Consider the following 14,844-nt stretch of genomic DNA (forward strand, 5'->3'; position numbering starts at 1 on the left):
CATGAAAAACACAAAAGATCACTGCAGCAGCAATAAAGTGTGGGAAGTGTTTATTAGAAATCCAATAACATTATGAAACAGTCGCACACTTAGTCAATTAAATGTGAGAAAACATTCTATTATTGCCTTTTAGTTGAATCAGTTAGTTTCAGGCACATCCAATGACTAAATGACAACGTGATGCTTTAAAATCCAATTTAGCTCAACATCTTAGGTATGGTTTCCATGTACTTCAAACCAGGCACTGAAAACCATGTGACAATACTCTCACCTGCTGGACAAATGAGGCACTGCTCCACTTGACTGAGGCCAAACTGAGGGCTGTATGTGCCAGGAGGGCAGGGTAAGATGCCCTCTACTCCACCACCAAGACAGTAGTGTCCTGCTGGACAGGACTGGACACCTTCTCCTGACAGACAGTATGTTCCAGAGGGGCAGTCATCACATGCCTCTGCACCTTTATCCAAAACAATAAGAATGAAATGATGAGGTAATGCTTGCATTTTGTGTTTTAAATTGTGATGCTTTGCATGTTATATGATTCCATTAAGCCAGTTTTACATACCTGTAGTGTTTGAGTGTGTCCCATCGGGGCACAGTAGAGGTGAAGCTGAGCCAATGGGACAAAAGTGTCCAATTGGACAAATGTCCCCTGTCACACCATCGGAAGGCATTGAAGACGCCGCTCCTCCTGAACAGTAGTATCCTACAAAATGCAAAATACACTTTGATTGTGCCTTTTTTATTTACTTTTTCAGTTAAAGAAAAATTAAGTTGGAAATCAGATAGTATTTCCAGATCTACAGTACGTAAAACATCTTCACCACCCTATACAATACATTTAAAAGAGGCGTGGACAAGCATAAAATCCCTGAAATTCTACCACCTATGTCACAGATTCCTGATGGCTGGCTGAGTCCAGTGCGGTTACAGTAGAGTCCTGGAGGGCAGGGCCAGCAGGAGGACAGGTTTTGGGCTCCCACAGTGTTGCTCCAGGTTCCTACAGGACAGGGGTGCTGTTGGGGGTATTTAGTCCCCTTTGGACAGACATAACCAGCAGGACACACACCACCAGAAGCCACAGCCACCTGTGGGAATGTTAGAGCAATCATCAGAATTTTACTGACAATTTTCCAATCACAACTTGGATAATTACATAATTATTATATATCAGGCAAAGATGCCAAAAAAATTCTGTCTTTTGCAATGGTGAACTCAGTATCTATGAGCTGTTGGACTAAACATGCAAATTAAACAAATCATCTTGGGCTTCAGTATGCGACGAAGTTTCATCATTTCTGGCTTTATTTTGGCTGTTTGAGCTAGAAGTTTAAAAGTTAAAGCTGTGGGCAGCTTGAGTTGGTAGCTGCCATTCATTTCCTACGCACTAACAGCAGCTTATCCAAAAAGCACTTCAGTTATTTATTTAACTAATGCAAACTTGAACTAAACATGCCTTTAAATTCACATTCACATCAAAAATGAAAATACTTTAGCAGTCAAAGCGTGTGGAAAATGAATAGCTGCCATCAAATCAACTACATGACTTTAAAACAGACAGATTCAACTCAGAGACTAGGATATTTCTACCTCCTTAATTGCCCTGTGTTTTTCCTTGTCTGTGCACCTTCCCCCGCTCATATACTGCACCATGCTGACAAATTGCCTCACTTGAACAAAGCCAGATTATAAGCATAAATCAGCAACAAGCATGTAATAGACAACATGTCAAACATTTCACCCTCATTGTATTTCATTCAGAAATCAGCATGGCAAATGTGAAAGCCATCATGGTGTGGCTTCTTGTTACATCAGACCATTTGAGACATATTTATGGAGTGATGAAAAAATAAAATAGGTGACATGACAAAAAAAAATGTATAGCTAATAGCTTCTGAAATTCCTGTCAGTAGCTATAAAATGAAGAGATTGCATTAAATCTCTCTTTCTCTGCGCACGACCGCACACACCTGCTACCACCTTTGGTTATTCTGTCCCAATAGCTAATCGTTTAAAGGCCTATTTCTCAAAGTACTATTACGTGATTGCATTTATCTTTTATTTTCATGCAATTTCATTTTTATAAAAAGATCAGTCTGTTTTGAATGAGCTGCTGGCCTTGTCTTACTGGAGAGGCAGTGGAGGCTCCCGAGGTGCAGTAATGTCCCGGGTCACAGAGACCCTGAGGTTCAGAGAGACCAGCTCTACCACAGAAGAAGCTTGCCTCACATGGCCGACAGTGATGCACAGCTTTACCACCAGGCTGGTCAGAGTAAGAGCCCTGAATAATCAGATAGTAGCATTTTTCATCAATTATATGAGCTTGATGAACATTAAGTGAAATTCATAAAGCTGGACTGCAGAAAAATGGCATATTTGTTGTATATAACACATTAAGGCACACATATGAGGTATAAGAAGAGCAACGATAATCAACTGAATAGACACACCTACATTTTTGCACACATATACTAACATAATGATACTGACCGGAGGACAGGGGTGAGCAGCAGAGGACCCCGGAGGACAGTAGTGTCCTGTGGGGCACAGTGGAGGCTGAGACAAGCCTGTCTGGTTACACAACCGGCCTCCTTGACACTCCACACATGACTTTGCCCCTCGACGCTATGGAGCATTCATGGTCAAGGGAATAACCTCATTTTAACAATACAGTTTCAGAGCAGCATCACTTGGTATTCAGGATGTAATATTTCCTACCAACTGAAATGAGCCAAGAGGACATGGTTCTGCCCTGGCTGCACCTTCCAAGGTGAAATAACCCTCCTCTGCTTCATTCTGAACAGGTGAAGCTGAGCCGCCGGTACAGTAGAAACCAGAAAAACAAGGACCGGAGGGTGAGGTGTTGTTGGAACCTAAACAATAAAAACTGATAGGGAGAGCAAGAAATTGGCTCATGGAATAGAGGCTTCACGAAGTCGTCTTATATAAACTAGCTAATATCTGAAGTATCACATTGCCAGGAAGAATAGTGCATGAATACGAGTGGGATTACCCTGGTGGACAGCTTACACACTCCTCAGGTCTGCTGAGGCCGGTGCTGTTGCTGAAGGTGCCAGAGGAACAAGGGAGGGGAGAGGACGAAGCTGGAGGACAGTAGCTTCCTGCTGGACACACACCTCCAGTCGGTCCATCAGCTGGTGTCTGGACAGAATAACAGCAAGAAAGAAAGAGAAGTTAAAGTGTACTGTAGCAAGCCTAATTCCTGCAATGTAATGATTTATAATATGACTGAAAATCAAGGGTACACGTGAGATGAGTAAATAATGTGGAAAGCTACTGTTTTATTATTTTTCACATGTCGCTGTTGACCTCAGTAGCTTTATGTAAGCCAATGAGGATCAACAAAACCAAAGAAAGGGAAAAATAAAGGCAGACAACCTCAATTAGTAAATAACTGAAATTGTAACAAAGGCGAACAATTCTTGACTGTTGCACCCCTCCATTTGGAGTGAAATAGTATTAAATAGTAGAAATAGTATTTTCATACTGCAGACTTGGCTCCCTCCCTGCAATAGAAACGCTCTTTGCAGCTTCCAGAGGGCTCTGTAAGACCCACACCGCTGCAATACTGTCCTCCACCACAAGAGGTGCACTCAGACCCAACTCTGAGAGCAGAGCGTGAGCTGTAGGTTCCCTCAGGACAAGGCTCGGGTGAAGAAGTGCCGTCTGGACAGTAAAATCCCTGAAAAAGGTGACAGAGACAGAGACAGAGAGAAAATACTTTTTCTGAGACTTCACATACAAACAGACATTCACACTTACAAGTTGCACATTCCCATCCGTGCAGCGTGACAGTTTCTCAAAATTTTCATACCTGAGGACAGACTAGGGGCATGTGAGTTCCCGGCCTGTTGCAGTAATGCCTGGACGGACATGAAATACACGCCTCTCCGCTGTGACCGAGTGTGTTGTTCCTGTATCTACCAGCCTGACAGGGGTATGTGTAGGGGTAGCCAGTCCCTCGGGGGCAATAGTGCCCATCAGGACACAATCCTGTCTTAAGTATATCAACAGATAAAATGATTGTCATTTATTTTGCCAGTTCAATCATCACCTACTATCAAAAATGACAATTTTTTGTGTGTTTGACAACAATAACATAAGATTTTGATGGTCAAAGGTCGAAATTTTGTAAATCACTTAAATAAATATGTTTATTCTTCTTGTTCTGATTTAATTAGGGAACTTACAGGCCTGGTAATAGGTTGCTCCTGAGGATGCTGGGAGTAACAATACTTCCCCTCAGGACACTGGACACATTCACTGACATCACGCAGACCAGGAAATTCACTGTAGGTGCCATTAGGGCAAGGAACTGGGTTGGGATCCTATGAGTGCAATCACATTTGCAGGTAGCTTAAAAGCAGTTCAAACCAGAATGTTTTTTTTTAATCCTCTTTTGCTGTATCTTTCCCTTCTTTACTCACAATGCCTCCTCCAGGGCAATAAAAACCTCGAGGACAGAGGGTGGCTGAGCGCTGGGGGTCTCTAGCCAAACCCTGAGAGCAGAGAAAACCTGGCGGACACACCATGACGCTTAGCATGGCTTCCTCACTAGTGGTCTCATTGCTGCAGTAGTGGCCCTGCAGGCATGGAGAACACTCCACAGAGCCTTCGTCCTACACACAAGAGAATGTGAAGAAAGATTCAGAGTTGAAGTTAAAGATATCAACTGGTATGGGGGAGGGACACAGCAAGATAGAGACTGAAAAGAACCTGAAAAGGAGTACAGGATCGAACTTGGAAGATGCTGGAAAAACACTGACACTGCTTCAATACTGAGAGCAGAAGATGAGCTGTAACAAAAAAACTGACTAACTACTCCTCTCGCTGACATTTACAGATATACATACTAGGTGAGTGATGTAAGACGACATCGTGGGTGGAAAATGCTTATCTAAAAATAGCACAATCAAAATGGCTTATGGAAGGATGAGAATACACTAGTTTTGGTTTCCACTGGTTCTCTAAGCTGTCCAGTCACATTGAACTGTGTTCTAGATGGGGCCTTACACTGAAGCTGCCAGCTCCACACACTCTGGGGTTGACACTGGCTGAGTGGGGACAAAAATAGCCAGCAGGGCAAGGAGAGCAGTCCTCCAGCCTCCGACCTCCTTTCAGACGGCGAAATGTGGAGCTGGAGAAAGACAGAGGGGGGACTTAATCACACTTATTGCACCAGTTTGATTTACCCCACATAGCAAATTCTTTCCATTTCATCATTCCCTTCATTATCATTCTCACATCTTCCTTCTGATTTTCAGTATGTAATTACTCCTTACGGTGGGCAAGGTGAAGGTTTGGAGGTGCCCTGCTGGCAGAATGAGCCTTCCGGACAAATCAAGCAATTCTCTCTGTGTCTGTTCCCCATTTGGATACTGTAGGTGCCTGCCGGGCAAGGAAACTGGGTGCCATATGCAGTCCCTGGTGATGCAACATCGACATAGTTACATCCACATGAGTGACTCATGATTACAGCTTTGTATGAGAAAATGAATCTTATTTATTATAGTAATTTCACATGATATAGTGTATTTAATGATAGCAGCTTCAGTAGAAATCAGCTGGACTTAATTTACAAGAGAAGTCCAGCTGATTTCTACTGAAGCTGCTATGATTGCCGTGACCTTAATGGTTGAGAATCTACACAGACAGTAGTGCATTTAATCTTTAATGGTTTTGCAAAGCAAAAAATTGTATTTAAAAATAATCTTGTCTGTATGATTTTCTGACCGACAGCAGTCAAAAAATGTAGTCAGTTAATTGAAATGCTACCAATATTGCCACGTTACCTTCAGGACAGTAGTGTCCAGAGCTGCACCGACCTGATGGAGCTCCTGAACCAGCCAAACAGTACCAACCCTGTGGGCATGGCAGGCACTCGCTTTCAGTCTTCAATCCACTGTGACTGCTCCATGTCCCCACAGGACACTTGTACTGGGTTGGAAACATAGTTCCAGGTGGACAATAATGTCCGGCAAAGCAGGAGAGTGGTGGTCTCTGGATACCACCAGTTCCTGATAGAGCATAAACAATACATGAATCAAGGTGGAGAAATGTAAAAAAAAAGTACAGATGTATTGACAGAAAGTAGGTCAAGTTGATACTAATATAATTACTGCATACTTAAGAAAATATTTACGTCGTGATTAAACTGCTGTAATAACTTTTAGAACATATTTGTACACAATAGACTTTTGTGATAAAAAAAAATGCTGATCGATGTGGAAATAGTGCTTAGTTTAGTATAGGAATTGGTTGTTAATTTCATTTCAATAGAGCTGTTAAATACAAAAAATCCACCCAGCTCATTTCTTCCGATACTAACATCACTTTTTAAGGCCAACTGAACATGTATGTGAAATGCTACCTCGAAGACAGGCATATCGTGCTGGACACTGCTGACATTGTGAGCGGTCGGTGAGGTCAGTGCGATTGCTCAGTGTTCCCGGTGGACATGCATTGGTTGGCGCATTGGGTTTGGAGGAACCAGGAGGACACACAAACCTGTCAAGATTCAGACAAATTAATCATGAAGAAACAATGCACAGACAGGTTTAGACGTAACAAATATCCCTTGACAGATGAGCTTTTCTTGACTCTGAAGAGGTTACTTACCCCTGCATGCAGTCCACATCGGGCGCTCTCAGGGCTACCTGTGTGCAGGCCTTTCCTGCGTAACACTCTCTGCAGTCAGCCAGTTCATCCTGACCCTCTAGGGGGTTAAAGGAGCCTGGCGGACAGGGCTTAGGGTCACTTGTCCTCTCTGGACAGTAGAAACCAGCAGGGCATTTGAGACAATCCTTTACACCTGGAGGGAGAAGTTGTCATGCCAAAGTTAGAGCTCGACTTTTATCTACTCCAGGATGTCTGTCATTTAAAGGTATGACTCTGAGATTTTTTACCAACTTCCCCTTTTCTATACTCACTGCTCAAGTAGCTGTGACAGTCATCTGTCATTTTTTCAGTAGGGAACTCACTGCTCCAGCTTGCCATCAACTGTTGTTGTTGTTTGTTGCTAAATTAGATGCTCTCTCTTTGACCTCTCAGCATCAATCTGTTGCAATTTCTCATCCCTATATTCCAGTTCATCGTGGGAACTAACACTTACATTTTTATATAATCAGTGATTTTTGCTATAATAAATTGATAAAGCATCACATTAGTCATGGTGGGCTTTTGAGGGAGTTTAGAGTTGTTGCAAATTAATGGCAAACGGGACTTCATGTTTAACGCAAGTACATCAGTGAGTGTAAATATGAAATATTACCTGATGAATGGATAGTATGAAATAATATTACAATATAAACTCACTTATTGCCCCTTGATGAGGTGTGAAGGTGCCTGGAGGACATATGACTTCTTCCAAGGTACCAGCAGGGCAATATCTACCCCGAGCACAGGGCAAGCCAGGTCCTGATGAGCCTGTCACAGACACACACAGAAACATACTTTAATGAAAAGAAACACTGAGCACAATTCATTTTGCAATGAAACTTTCACTACTTCTTTTCAAGTATGGACTTTCCAGGACACATTTTTTTGTATTTCAGTATTTGTGGCTCCAGTGAAGTCAGTGTATTAGTGATAAGACTTACCTGCAGGACAGAAGCGTCCTTCTCTACATCTCTTACAGGCTGCCCTACTTGTCTGACCCAGTTGTTCCCCCGCTGTACCAGCAGGGCAAGGTGACCCATGAGGGGTGGCGGTGCCCTCTTCACAGTAATAGCCCTGTGGGCACAGGAACGGGGAGGTGGGTCTCTGTGAGCTACCTTCCAGACAGTAAAACCCTGGAGGAAAGTATTTATAGAAAACAGGAACATTGTCATGGGGTGTCATATATGGTAAAGACATGCAAAATAAGTACAATTGGTTCATTGGGCTGGAGAAACTGAAACTTAGAAGGAAAGTTCATTAGTATGGTGACATGATTTTCTGTACATGTTAATGTATTTGGACATGAAATCATTTACTGATATAGAAACACTCTACCTGCAGGACAAATGGTGCAGTCTCTCAGTCTCTGCAAACCTTCTTTAGGGCCATAAGTCCCAGCAGGACAAGGTAAAGCCACACCTCCCACACAGTAATGACCTGCAGTGAAGATATGTATAACTACATATTAGGTTCCTTCCTGGAAAGGAAACTGTGGCAATATGCAGTAATAATGACTGACCTATCGGACAGACCACACAAGCTGAATCTTCTTTAACGTCTTTGTACATTCCTGGTCGACAGGTGAGTAATTGACTAGATCTGTGCACTGACGGGCTCCAGCGGGGGACCACAACTGCCCCACAGAGAAACGTCGTATCATTACAGCTACGACAGTAAGTCTGTCCAGCTGTAGAAGACCAACCGGGAGGACAGGTGAGCGGCTGCGACATCCCACTATCTGGACAGTAGCTTCCTATAGCAGACAGAGGATACAGCTTTAATCTTTGTAGGTTTTAGTCACAAGTCAACACATTTATTTCAGATCTACTCATATATCCAGTATGGTATTGGTGCAGAAAAGGCATCTTCATGGTCTCACACTACCTGCTGGACACTGCAGACACTGAATAGTGCACACAGTGGAATAGAAGCCTGGTGGACAGTCATTACAAAGAGTGTGATCAACATTGGGCTCCTGGCCAGGCGCACACTATAAGGCATAAATAAGACATAGAGAAAGAAGGAAGAGAAAAAAAGCACATAGCTAATTTTAATTCAACCATTTCTGATGACACAGTAGAAGTTTTTTTCTCTCAAATGCAACACATTTTGGGTTTTTTTTTAGAGGAAATGAAATTGTCTGCTATCATTATATCATGACCTTATAAGGGAAGCCAGAGGTGCAGACAGAATCTACAGGGCAGGTCAGACACTGCAGAACCCCTTCAGGTGAATGTTGTCCCGGGGGGCATAAAGACAATGTCCCATTGGCTGGATCACACAAGAAGCCTGCAGGACACAGCCTACAGTCCACTCTGTCCTCTGAACTGATGAGACCTGGAAAGCAAGGCTGCAACATAAAGGAATGAATAACTGGATTATGCATAATCACTATGTGATTAAACAATAGTTGCATTGCACACTAATAACTTCTGGCAAAGACTCCTCATTGATGTTGTATTCACACAGGCTTTTCTTATGACAACCTGAAAAGTGTGAAAAGGGCATATGTGTCTGAATTGGTGCTAAGAAAGACTGCAGAGTGAGACATGCAATTTCTTTGACTTTCAAAGGAGGACGTGACACAAAAACTATGTGGGTTTTTTGTTGTTGTTTTTTTCTTATCCACAAATGTCTTTTACCTTGCAGTCACTGATGCTGCTTTTTCCTGCATAGAGGTTGAATGTTCCTGCTGGACATCTATGAGGTGCAGATACATTTCCAGGGCAACTACATCATAGAAATATTTTAATTTATTATCTATAATACAGCTAAAATGAGTGTGTCATTTCAAATTCTTACATGCAATTCTTCAAAGGAGCAGAACAATGTCTCTTTCTGTGTTAACATCTCATCTATGCATTTTCCTTAGTGTACATAGTAAACAAATAAAGATCTAAGGATTTAAAGATGACTTACAAATGACCAGAGGGACACTCTAAACAAAGCTGGCGGAAGAAGTATTTTCCTTCTGGACACTGATCAAGGTCTGCCTCTTCACTGTGGGGGAGGTCTGCACTCCCTTCAGATGATTCTTACATAATATATAAATTAATGTCAGGAAAAATGTAGATGTCTGTCATTAGCAGTCTCAGTGTGGTCTTGATTCTTCTTAAATTTAACTTAATAGACTTTAAAAACACAATTTTAAACCTTGGTCAATTTTCTTACCTGAAGCCAGCCCACATTGTGTCAGCAGCAGAAAAATCCATGACGCTGAAAAGCAGAACAGATGCATCATTTTCCATGAGCTTATTATCACTGAATCTCTAGTGAAGTGCACAAGTAGGTAAGAAACAAGGATGTTTCAGATTATTGTGCATGTTTGCATTGAAGACTGTTTGGTCTGAGCCCACATGAATGATTGTTAAGAGGCATGAAAGTGAGAGGCCCTCAGTCACTGAAAGTGAAGCGAACCTGAAATGTGATTCCCAGGTGGTTGCTCTGGCTGACAGTGGTGTGCAATGATGTTCTGTAACATTATCTTCTACTTTCATAATACATGAGCGCCAAAGCTAACCTAGATAATGTCTCCATTAGTGGATCACTTTAATTATTTACGTTACTCATGTAAGTCATGAAGAGGTTATTATGTGGAAACATATTTGGAAAATAAAAATTGGATATCTGGAGTAGACTAATTGAACTAAACTGAAATGCTTCCATTGAATGCTAGCATTATATGCTTCATCACAAAAGACTAACGTTAAATGCTTCATCACAAACGACCCATTTCATTTTTTAAGGGTGAGGATTTCATAATAAATTATTAAATTACAGTGTAAAATGAATGTCAAACACTTCCTCTGCAGGAGCACTGACTGAGCTGCAGTGGTGAATCTGCAGACATATGTGCAGACCACATTAGCATGTGTTGCAGCCTTTTTTAACACCAGGTGCCAAGTGCATGCATCACAATGTATAAGTAAAAACATATCTTTATTCATATATGCTTGCATGAATATCATTCCAATATGCATTTTTCCTTTACTTTTGCAACTGAAATGTATTTTGCAGGAAGTCAGGTGCAATAAATGGAAAATTATGAATTATTTTTACTCAACTCTGGATCCTTGCACTAACCACTTCCTGTAAAAGCCAAGAGTTGGAACATATAAGTGTGAACTTCAGTGTGTTTGTGCAGGTGCAAGTGTTCCCATACTTCAGCTTCGACTTAGACAGACTTTATTAATCCCCAGAGAGAAATTCTGTAAATACCACTAGATATATTCTATTGCGTGTTTTGAGGAAAGAAGAAATTAGAAAAACAGAAAGCAACAATGTCGATCTCAGTCCACTTCACCTTTCACATCGTTTTTTGGCTTGTACAAGGTAAGTTGTTTGTCATTGCTCTGGATTGTAGCAGTTTAAATTGTTTAATGTGTGTTCACATATCTAAGAATCCATTCATTTACAAAAAATGTGTTCTGCATTTCAGGCAACATAATGTTTACTTTCTGTAAAGTAGTTAAGATGTTTCCTCTTTGCAGATTTTGTGAGCTGTGACAACATGAAGACCTCTGTTGATTTCGTGACTGTAGAATTGGGAGACCATCTTACATTAAACTGTACCTACAATTGCTCCAATGGATTCGTTCGTGGATGCTGGAGTAAAGATATCTCTGACTGTCGGCAGCATGTCGAAGCACCATTTAGCAAAACCAACTTTTGCACAAAGTCTCTTTATCTGTTTAATGTGTCCACTGAAGATCTCAAGAAGAACTACACGTGCTACACAGTAGATACAGAAGACCCTCGACTTCCGCAAAAAACAGAGCGTATCGTTGTACTTCAACTTCAAGGTAGATGAACATAGTTATATGTAAATCAATCTAAGATATATCTAGTAGATCTTTAAAGTACAGAATTACACAAATATAATTTCTCTGTGTTTTTTCTTTGTTTTTTTAGCTCAAGGAAATGACCAACAGTGGACAGTCACCCCTAAGAGTGAAACAAAAAATGGTAAAAGATGTTATGTATAAAATGTTCCACAAACTTTATATTTGTACATTACTTTATTTAATACAGTGTGATCTACATTTCTCAGCCTCCCTTCCTGCTCAGACGAACAATTCAAGTGGAGGTAAGATGGCTCTTTGAAACAGAATGCTTCGCTTACTATTATTTACATCTGTATGTGGAATTTGCATGTCTATCCAGTGCAATCCAGGTTAATACTGTTGTTTCCATGTTAACAGGAGAATTTACAGGAATTAAGGTTCTTGCAACAGTTACAGTTTTAGTGGCCACAGTTCTTGCAGCACTGGCTGTTTATCTGTGTTTGCATCGGAGCAAACAGAACTGGAATGGTAAAGGTGATTACAAAATATTACACCTTGAACACATATTTGCTGTAAAAAGCAGTGTACACAACTATATCTTGTCAACATTGTATTGACAATGTCACATATTCCAGGGGAGCCTATTGTGTCGAGGTCAAGGTGAGCGCAACTAAAGAAACATTCTTTTGTTAAATCCTTGATGAATTACCTTTAAAACTATGTTTTGTTTAAAAAAAATTATCCATTAATTTCTTTATCCATTGCCGTTGCAGCTCACCACAACCTCCACATGCTGTTCTCTTACCAATGAAGGGTAAGCAGTCCAAAATATCAGAAGTAAAAGGCAAGATTGTCTGCTTCCAAATGAATTCCTGGCATTTATATCTGTCATATTTCCAGGGACACAGTCGACACAAAATGAAAGAGTGACTCTGAGGATTCCTCAAGCAGGTAAAATGATCTCTCAACAGTATCACCACATTTCTTTTCTAAGTGACTTTCTACAGCATGAAAACTGACAATTACTGATAAATGGAATCCTTTCCTCGACTCAGATAATGACAGTGATACTGAAGTTCCATATGCTGACATAATGATCACTGTCCGCGGTGTCAGCACACCGGAGCTCACTCAGGTTGGATATTTGACTGCTGGAGATCAGAAAGAGGTGAGACAGGAGACTTCAAAGTCCACTTTTATCTGACTGAAGTCCAAATTGAAAGGGCAACTTCTTCTTTTTTATGAGCAGTTCTAACACCATAGACCATATACCTGCATATGATTCGAACACTGGTACAGAAAATGCCTACAACTGTTATTGTGACGGCTAATAGGTTATAGCTGTTGGTGCTGCATGAGGGGGGACAACGATATGTTGAATGTATCATAAAACTTATTAATTTTTACATTACTTGTCAAAACAGTTTGCACATTATATTACAAAGGGGTGGGACTGAATAAATTAACTGACTTCCAATATCACCATAGCATGACGAAGTCAGGTTTGGATTATCAGTTTAGCAAAATTTTACGTTTTCCGTCATAACATCAACTGACAATGAAATGTAAACTGCATTAATATAAATTACAGCACTATTAGTGTTTGCTTTTAATGCTTGGGGTATGAAGATGCCCTTTATTTATTATCTTTTCTTATGCTGTTTGTATTCCAGAGAATATGATTCATTAGAATTTAAGCTTGTTTTAATTATTTATGGAGAATCTATTATATCCGAATCCAAATGTGTTATCAGTAAACTCATGCATCACCAGGTTAAGTTGCCTATCAACTTATTTCCTTGTATTTATGGTAGACACCACTATTGATGAATGCAGAATTTACTGCAGAAGTGATAGAGTGAATGAGTTTGGTTAGCTAGAGCCACGTAATTTTTTAAATTTGATTTTAATGTTGTCTGCACATTTTCAGACTGTAAAGGTGTACATGCAAACCCAATAAGTTGTGTTTGAGGAAAATAAGTGGATGCTTATCATTAATATGCTGCTGCTACTTTTAAATACATAAAACAACCAGTATGTTAGTAACGCTGATAATATTATGTCAGAGCATGAGGGGAAGACTGGTCACATGTTTTGAGCTAGTCTTGCTATTCTCAACATGCTACATGAGTTTTTCTCTGCTTTTTATTTCTCTCTGCTTCCAGTGGTGGGGAGATGAATCGAGGTGCCACCTGCAGGCCTCACGCTCAGCCGACAGACTGCATGTACCTCAGCCCAGAGAGGTCAGCCGCAAGATGAGCACCAACTCTGAGTATGCAGTCATCACATATGCCTGACTGAGTAGGAGGAGAAGGAGGAGAAAAACAACTCTGATTTCTTCAGATATGCATTTACACCAGAGGGGTCATTAGGCCTGAGTGTCTGAGGCTTTATTCCCAAATGTTTTATGATTTGGCCGACAAGTATTTTTGTTTGCTTGCTTCTTTGTTCATTGGTTTCTTTTTTAAAAGGACGAATAACTGATAACAGAAATAGTTGTGGTGCTATTCATATCATTTTATCATGCTCAAACAATCAATTATGATTTGAAAGCCTTCAAAAATATTATGACACAGTTGATCAAAAATACTGAGATATTCTGTATAGAAAATCTGATCTGTTAAGTGAAGTCAAAATATTTTTCTATCACATCAACGTATAAATGAGGACATTTCTAAATTTTACAGTCTCATCACAGGATATTTACATTATTGCGAGAATGGATGTTTCTCAAAATTACATTTAATTATTAAAGCAACAAAATTTGGCAACAAGCAGCCAAGTAGCAATGGAGACACATTTTATTGTTTTGCTGTAAGCTACTCTGATTATTGTTAGTTATTTGTTTGGGGTATTGGGACTTTACAGGTGAACCATCTCACCAGCACCTGCATCTCTTCTCCTAGAATACTTAAAGCACCAGTCACCCTAATTACTATCACATATTTTTTTTGAAAAGAAATTGTTCCACGAATAAACATTATATATTATTATAACCATGGAATCATAATAAATAATACTAATGTCAAAACAAACAGTTTGAACCACTTGTCTAGCAATCCTGCGCTCTCTGTGATATTAAATTTGAACGTGGGATGAGCATAGAGAGAAAGTGGGACTTTGTCTGGAGCACAGTGTGTCACGTTTTATATTAATTTTACTGTGAAATATCTTGAAAATGGTGCTCAGCTTCCAGTCCCAGGATTTTCTCTGCTTTACACATTGCCTTTTATTAAAATATATTTTTTCATATATACTTCTTATATCAGTTTGTTTACGTATATTTAGCGTGTGACGTTTGTATAATTACTATTTACATTCAATAAAAGCATTATTTCTTGTGCGTTTAATGACGTTTGAGCTTTCTCAGTCTCCGTAGTTT

At 40.3% G+C, this 14,844-nt stretch overlaps 2 protein-coding genes across 2 annotated transcripts in view; one reads left to right on the forward strand and one right to left on the reverse strand.

Annotated features, from left to right (window-relative positions):
* Positions 1–14,844, reverse strand: part of si:ch211-286b4.4 (zonadhesin) — a 52,661-nt gene that overhangs the window by 37,425 nt on the left and 392 nt on the right. Inside the window, exons 2-26 of the mRNA XM_051958121.1 lie at positions 9,850–9,894; positions 9,598–9,712; positions 9,321–9,408; positions 8,840–9,028; positions 8,563–8,668; positions 8,198–8,431; positions 8,014–8,115; positions 7,620–7,811; positions 7,336–7,446; positions 6,640–6,832; positions 6,392–6,528; positions 5,814–6,038; positions 5,304–5,445; positions 5,035–5,158; positions 4,449–4,640; positions 4,212–4,349; positions 3,836–4,018; positions 3,509–3,703; positions 3,014–3,162; positions 2,719–2,887; positions 2,491–2,625; positions 2,129–2,281; positions 887–1,088; positions 566–706; positions 272–457 (exon numbers count right to left, since the gene is read on the reverse strand). Coding sequence (XP_051814081.1) covers positions 272–457; positions 566–706; positions 887–1,088; positions 2,129–2,281; positions 2,491–2,625; positions 2,719–2,887; positions 3,014–3,162; positions 3,509–3,703; positions 3,836–4,018; positions 4,212–4,349; positions 4,449–4,640; positions 5,035–5,158; positions 5,304–5,445; positions 5,814–6,038; positions 6,392–6,528; positions 6,640–6,832; positions 7,336–7,446; positions 7,620–7,811; positions 8,014–8,115; positions 8,198–8,408 — 3,280 coding nt within the window. The 5' untranslated portion in view covers positions 8,409–8,431; positions 8,563–8,668; positions 8,840–9,028; ... (1 more) ...; positions 9,598–9,712; positions 9,850–9,894. The remainder of the gene's footprint in view (positions 1–271; positions 458–565; positions 707–886; positions 1,089–2,128; positions 2,282–2,490; positions 2,626–2,718; positions 2,888–3,013; positions 3,163–3,508; positions 3,704–3,835; positions 4,019–4,211; positions 4,350–4,448; positions 4,641–5,034; positions 5,159–5,303; positions 5,446–5,813; positions 6,039–6,391; positions 6,529–6,639; positions 6,833–7,335; positions 7,447–7,619; positions 7,812–8,013; positions 8,116–8,197; positions 8,432–8,562; positions 8,669–8,839; positions 9,029–9,320; positions 9,409–9,597; positions 9,713–9,849; positions 9,895–14,844) is intronic.
* Positions 10,832–14,745, forward strand: LOC127536815 (uncharacterized). Its single transcript, XM_051958126.1, has 10 exons — positions 10,832–11,010; positions 11,169–11,480; positions 11,590–11,643; positions 11,729–11,764; positions 11,880–11,996; positions 12,098–12,122; positions 12,236–12,276; positions 12,363–12,413; positions 12,518–12,630; positions 13,628–14,745. Exons 1-10 carry the CDS (start codon positions 10,959–10,961, stop codon positions 13,757–13,759), a joined length of 933 nt encoding a protein of 310 aa, XP_051814086.1. The 5' UTR covers positions 10,832–10,958; the 3' UTR covers positions 13,760–14,745.

Source organism: Acanthochromis polyacanthus, chromosome 13, assembly GCF_021347895.1.
Source record: "Acanthochromis polyacanthus isolate Apoly-LR-REF ecotype Palm Island chromosome 13, KAUST_Apoly_ChrSc, whole genome shotgun sequence".
Taxonomy (NCBI): Eukaryota; Metazoa; Chordata; class Actinopteri; family Pomacentridae; genus Acanthochromis; species Acanthochromis polyacanthus.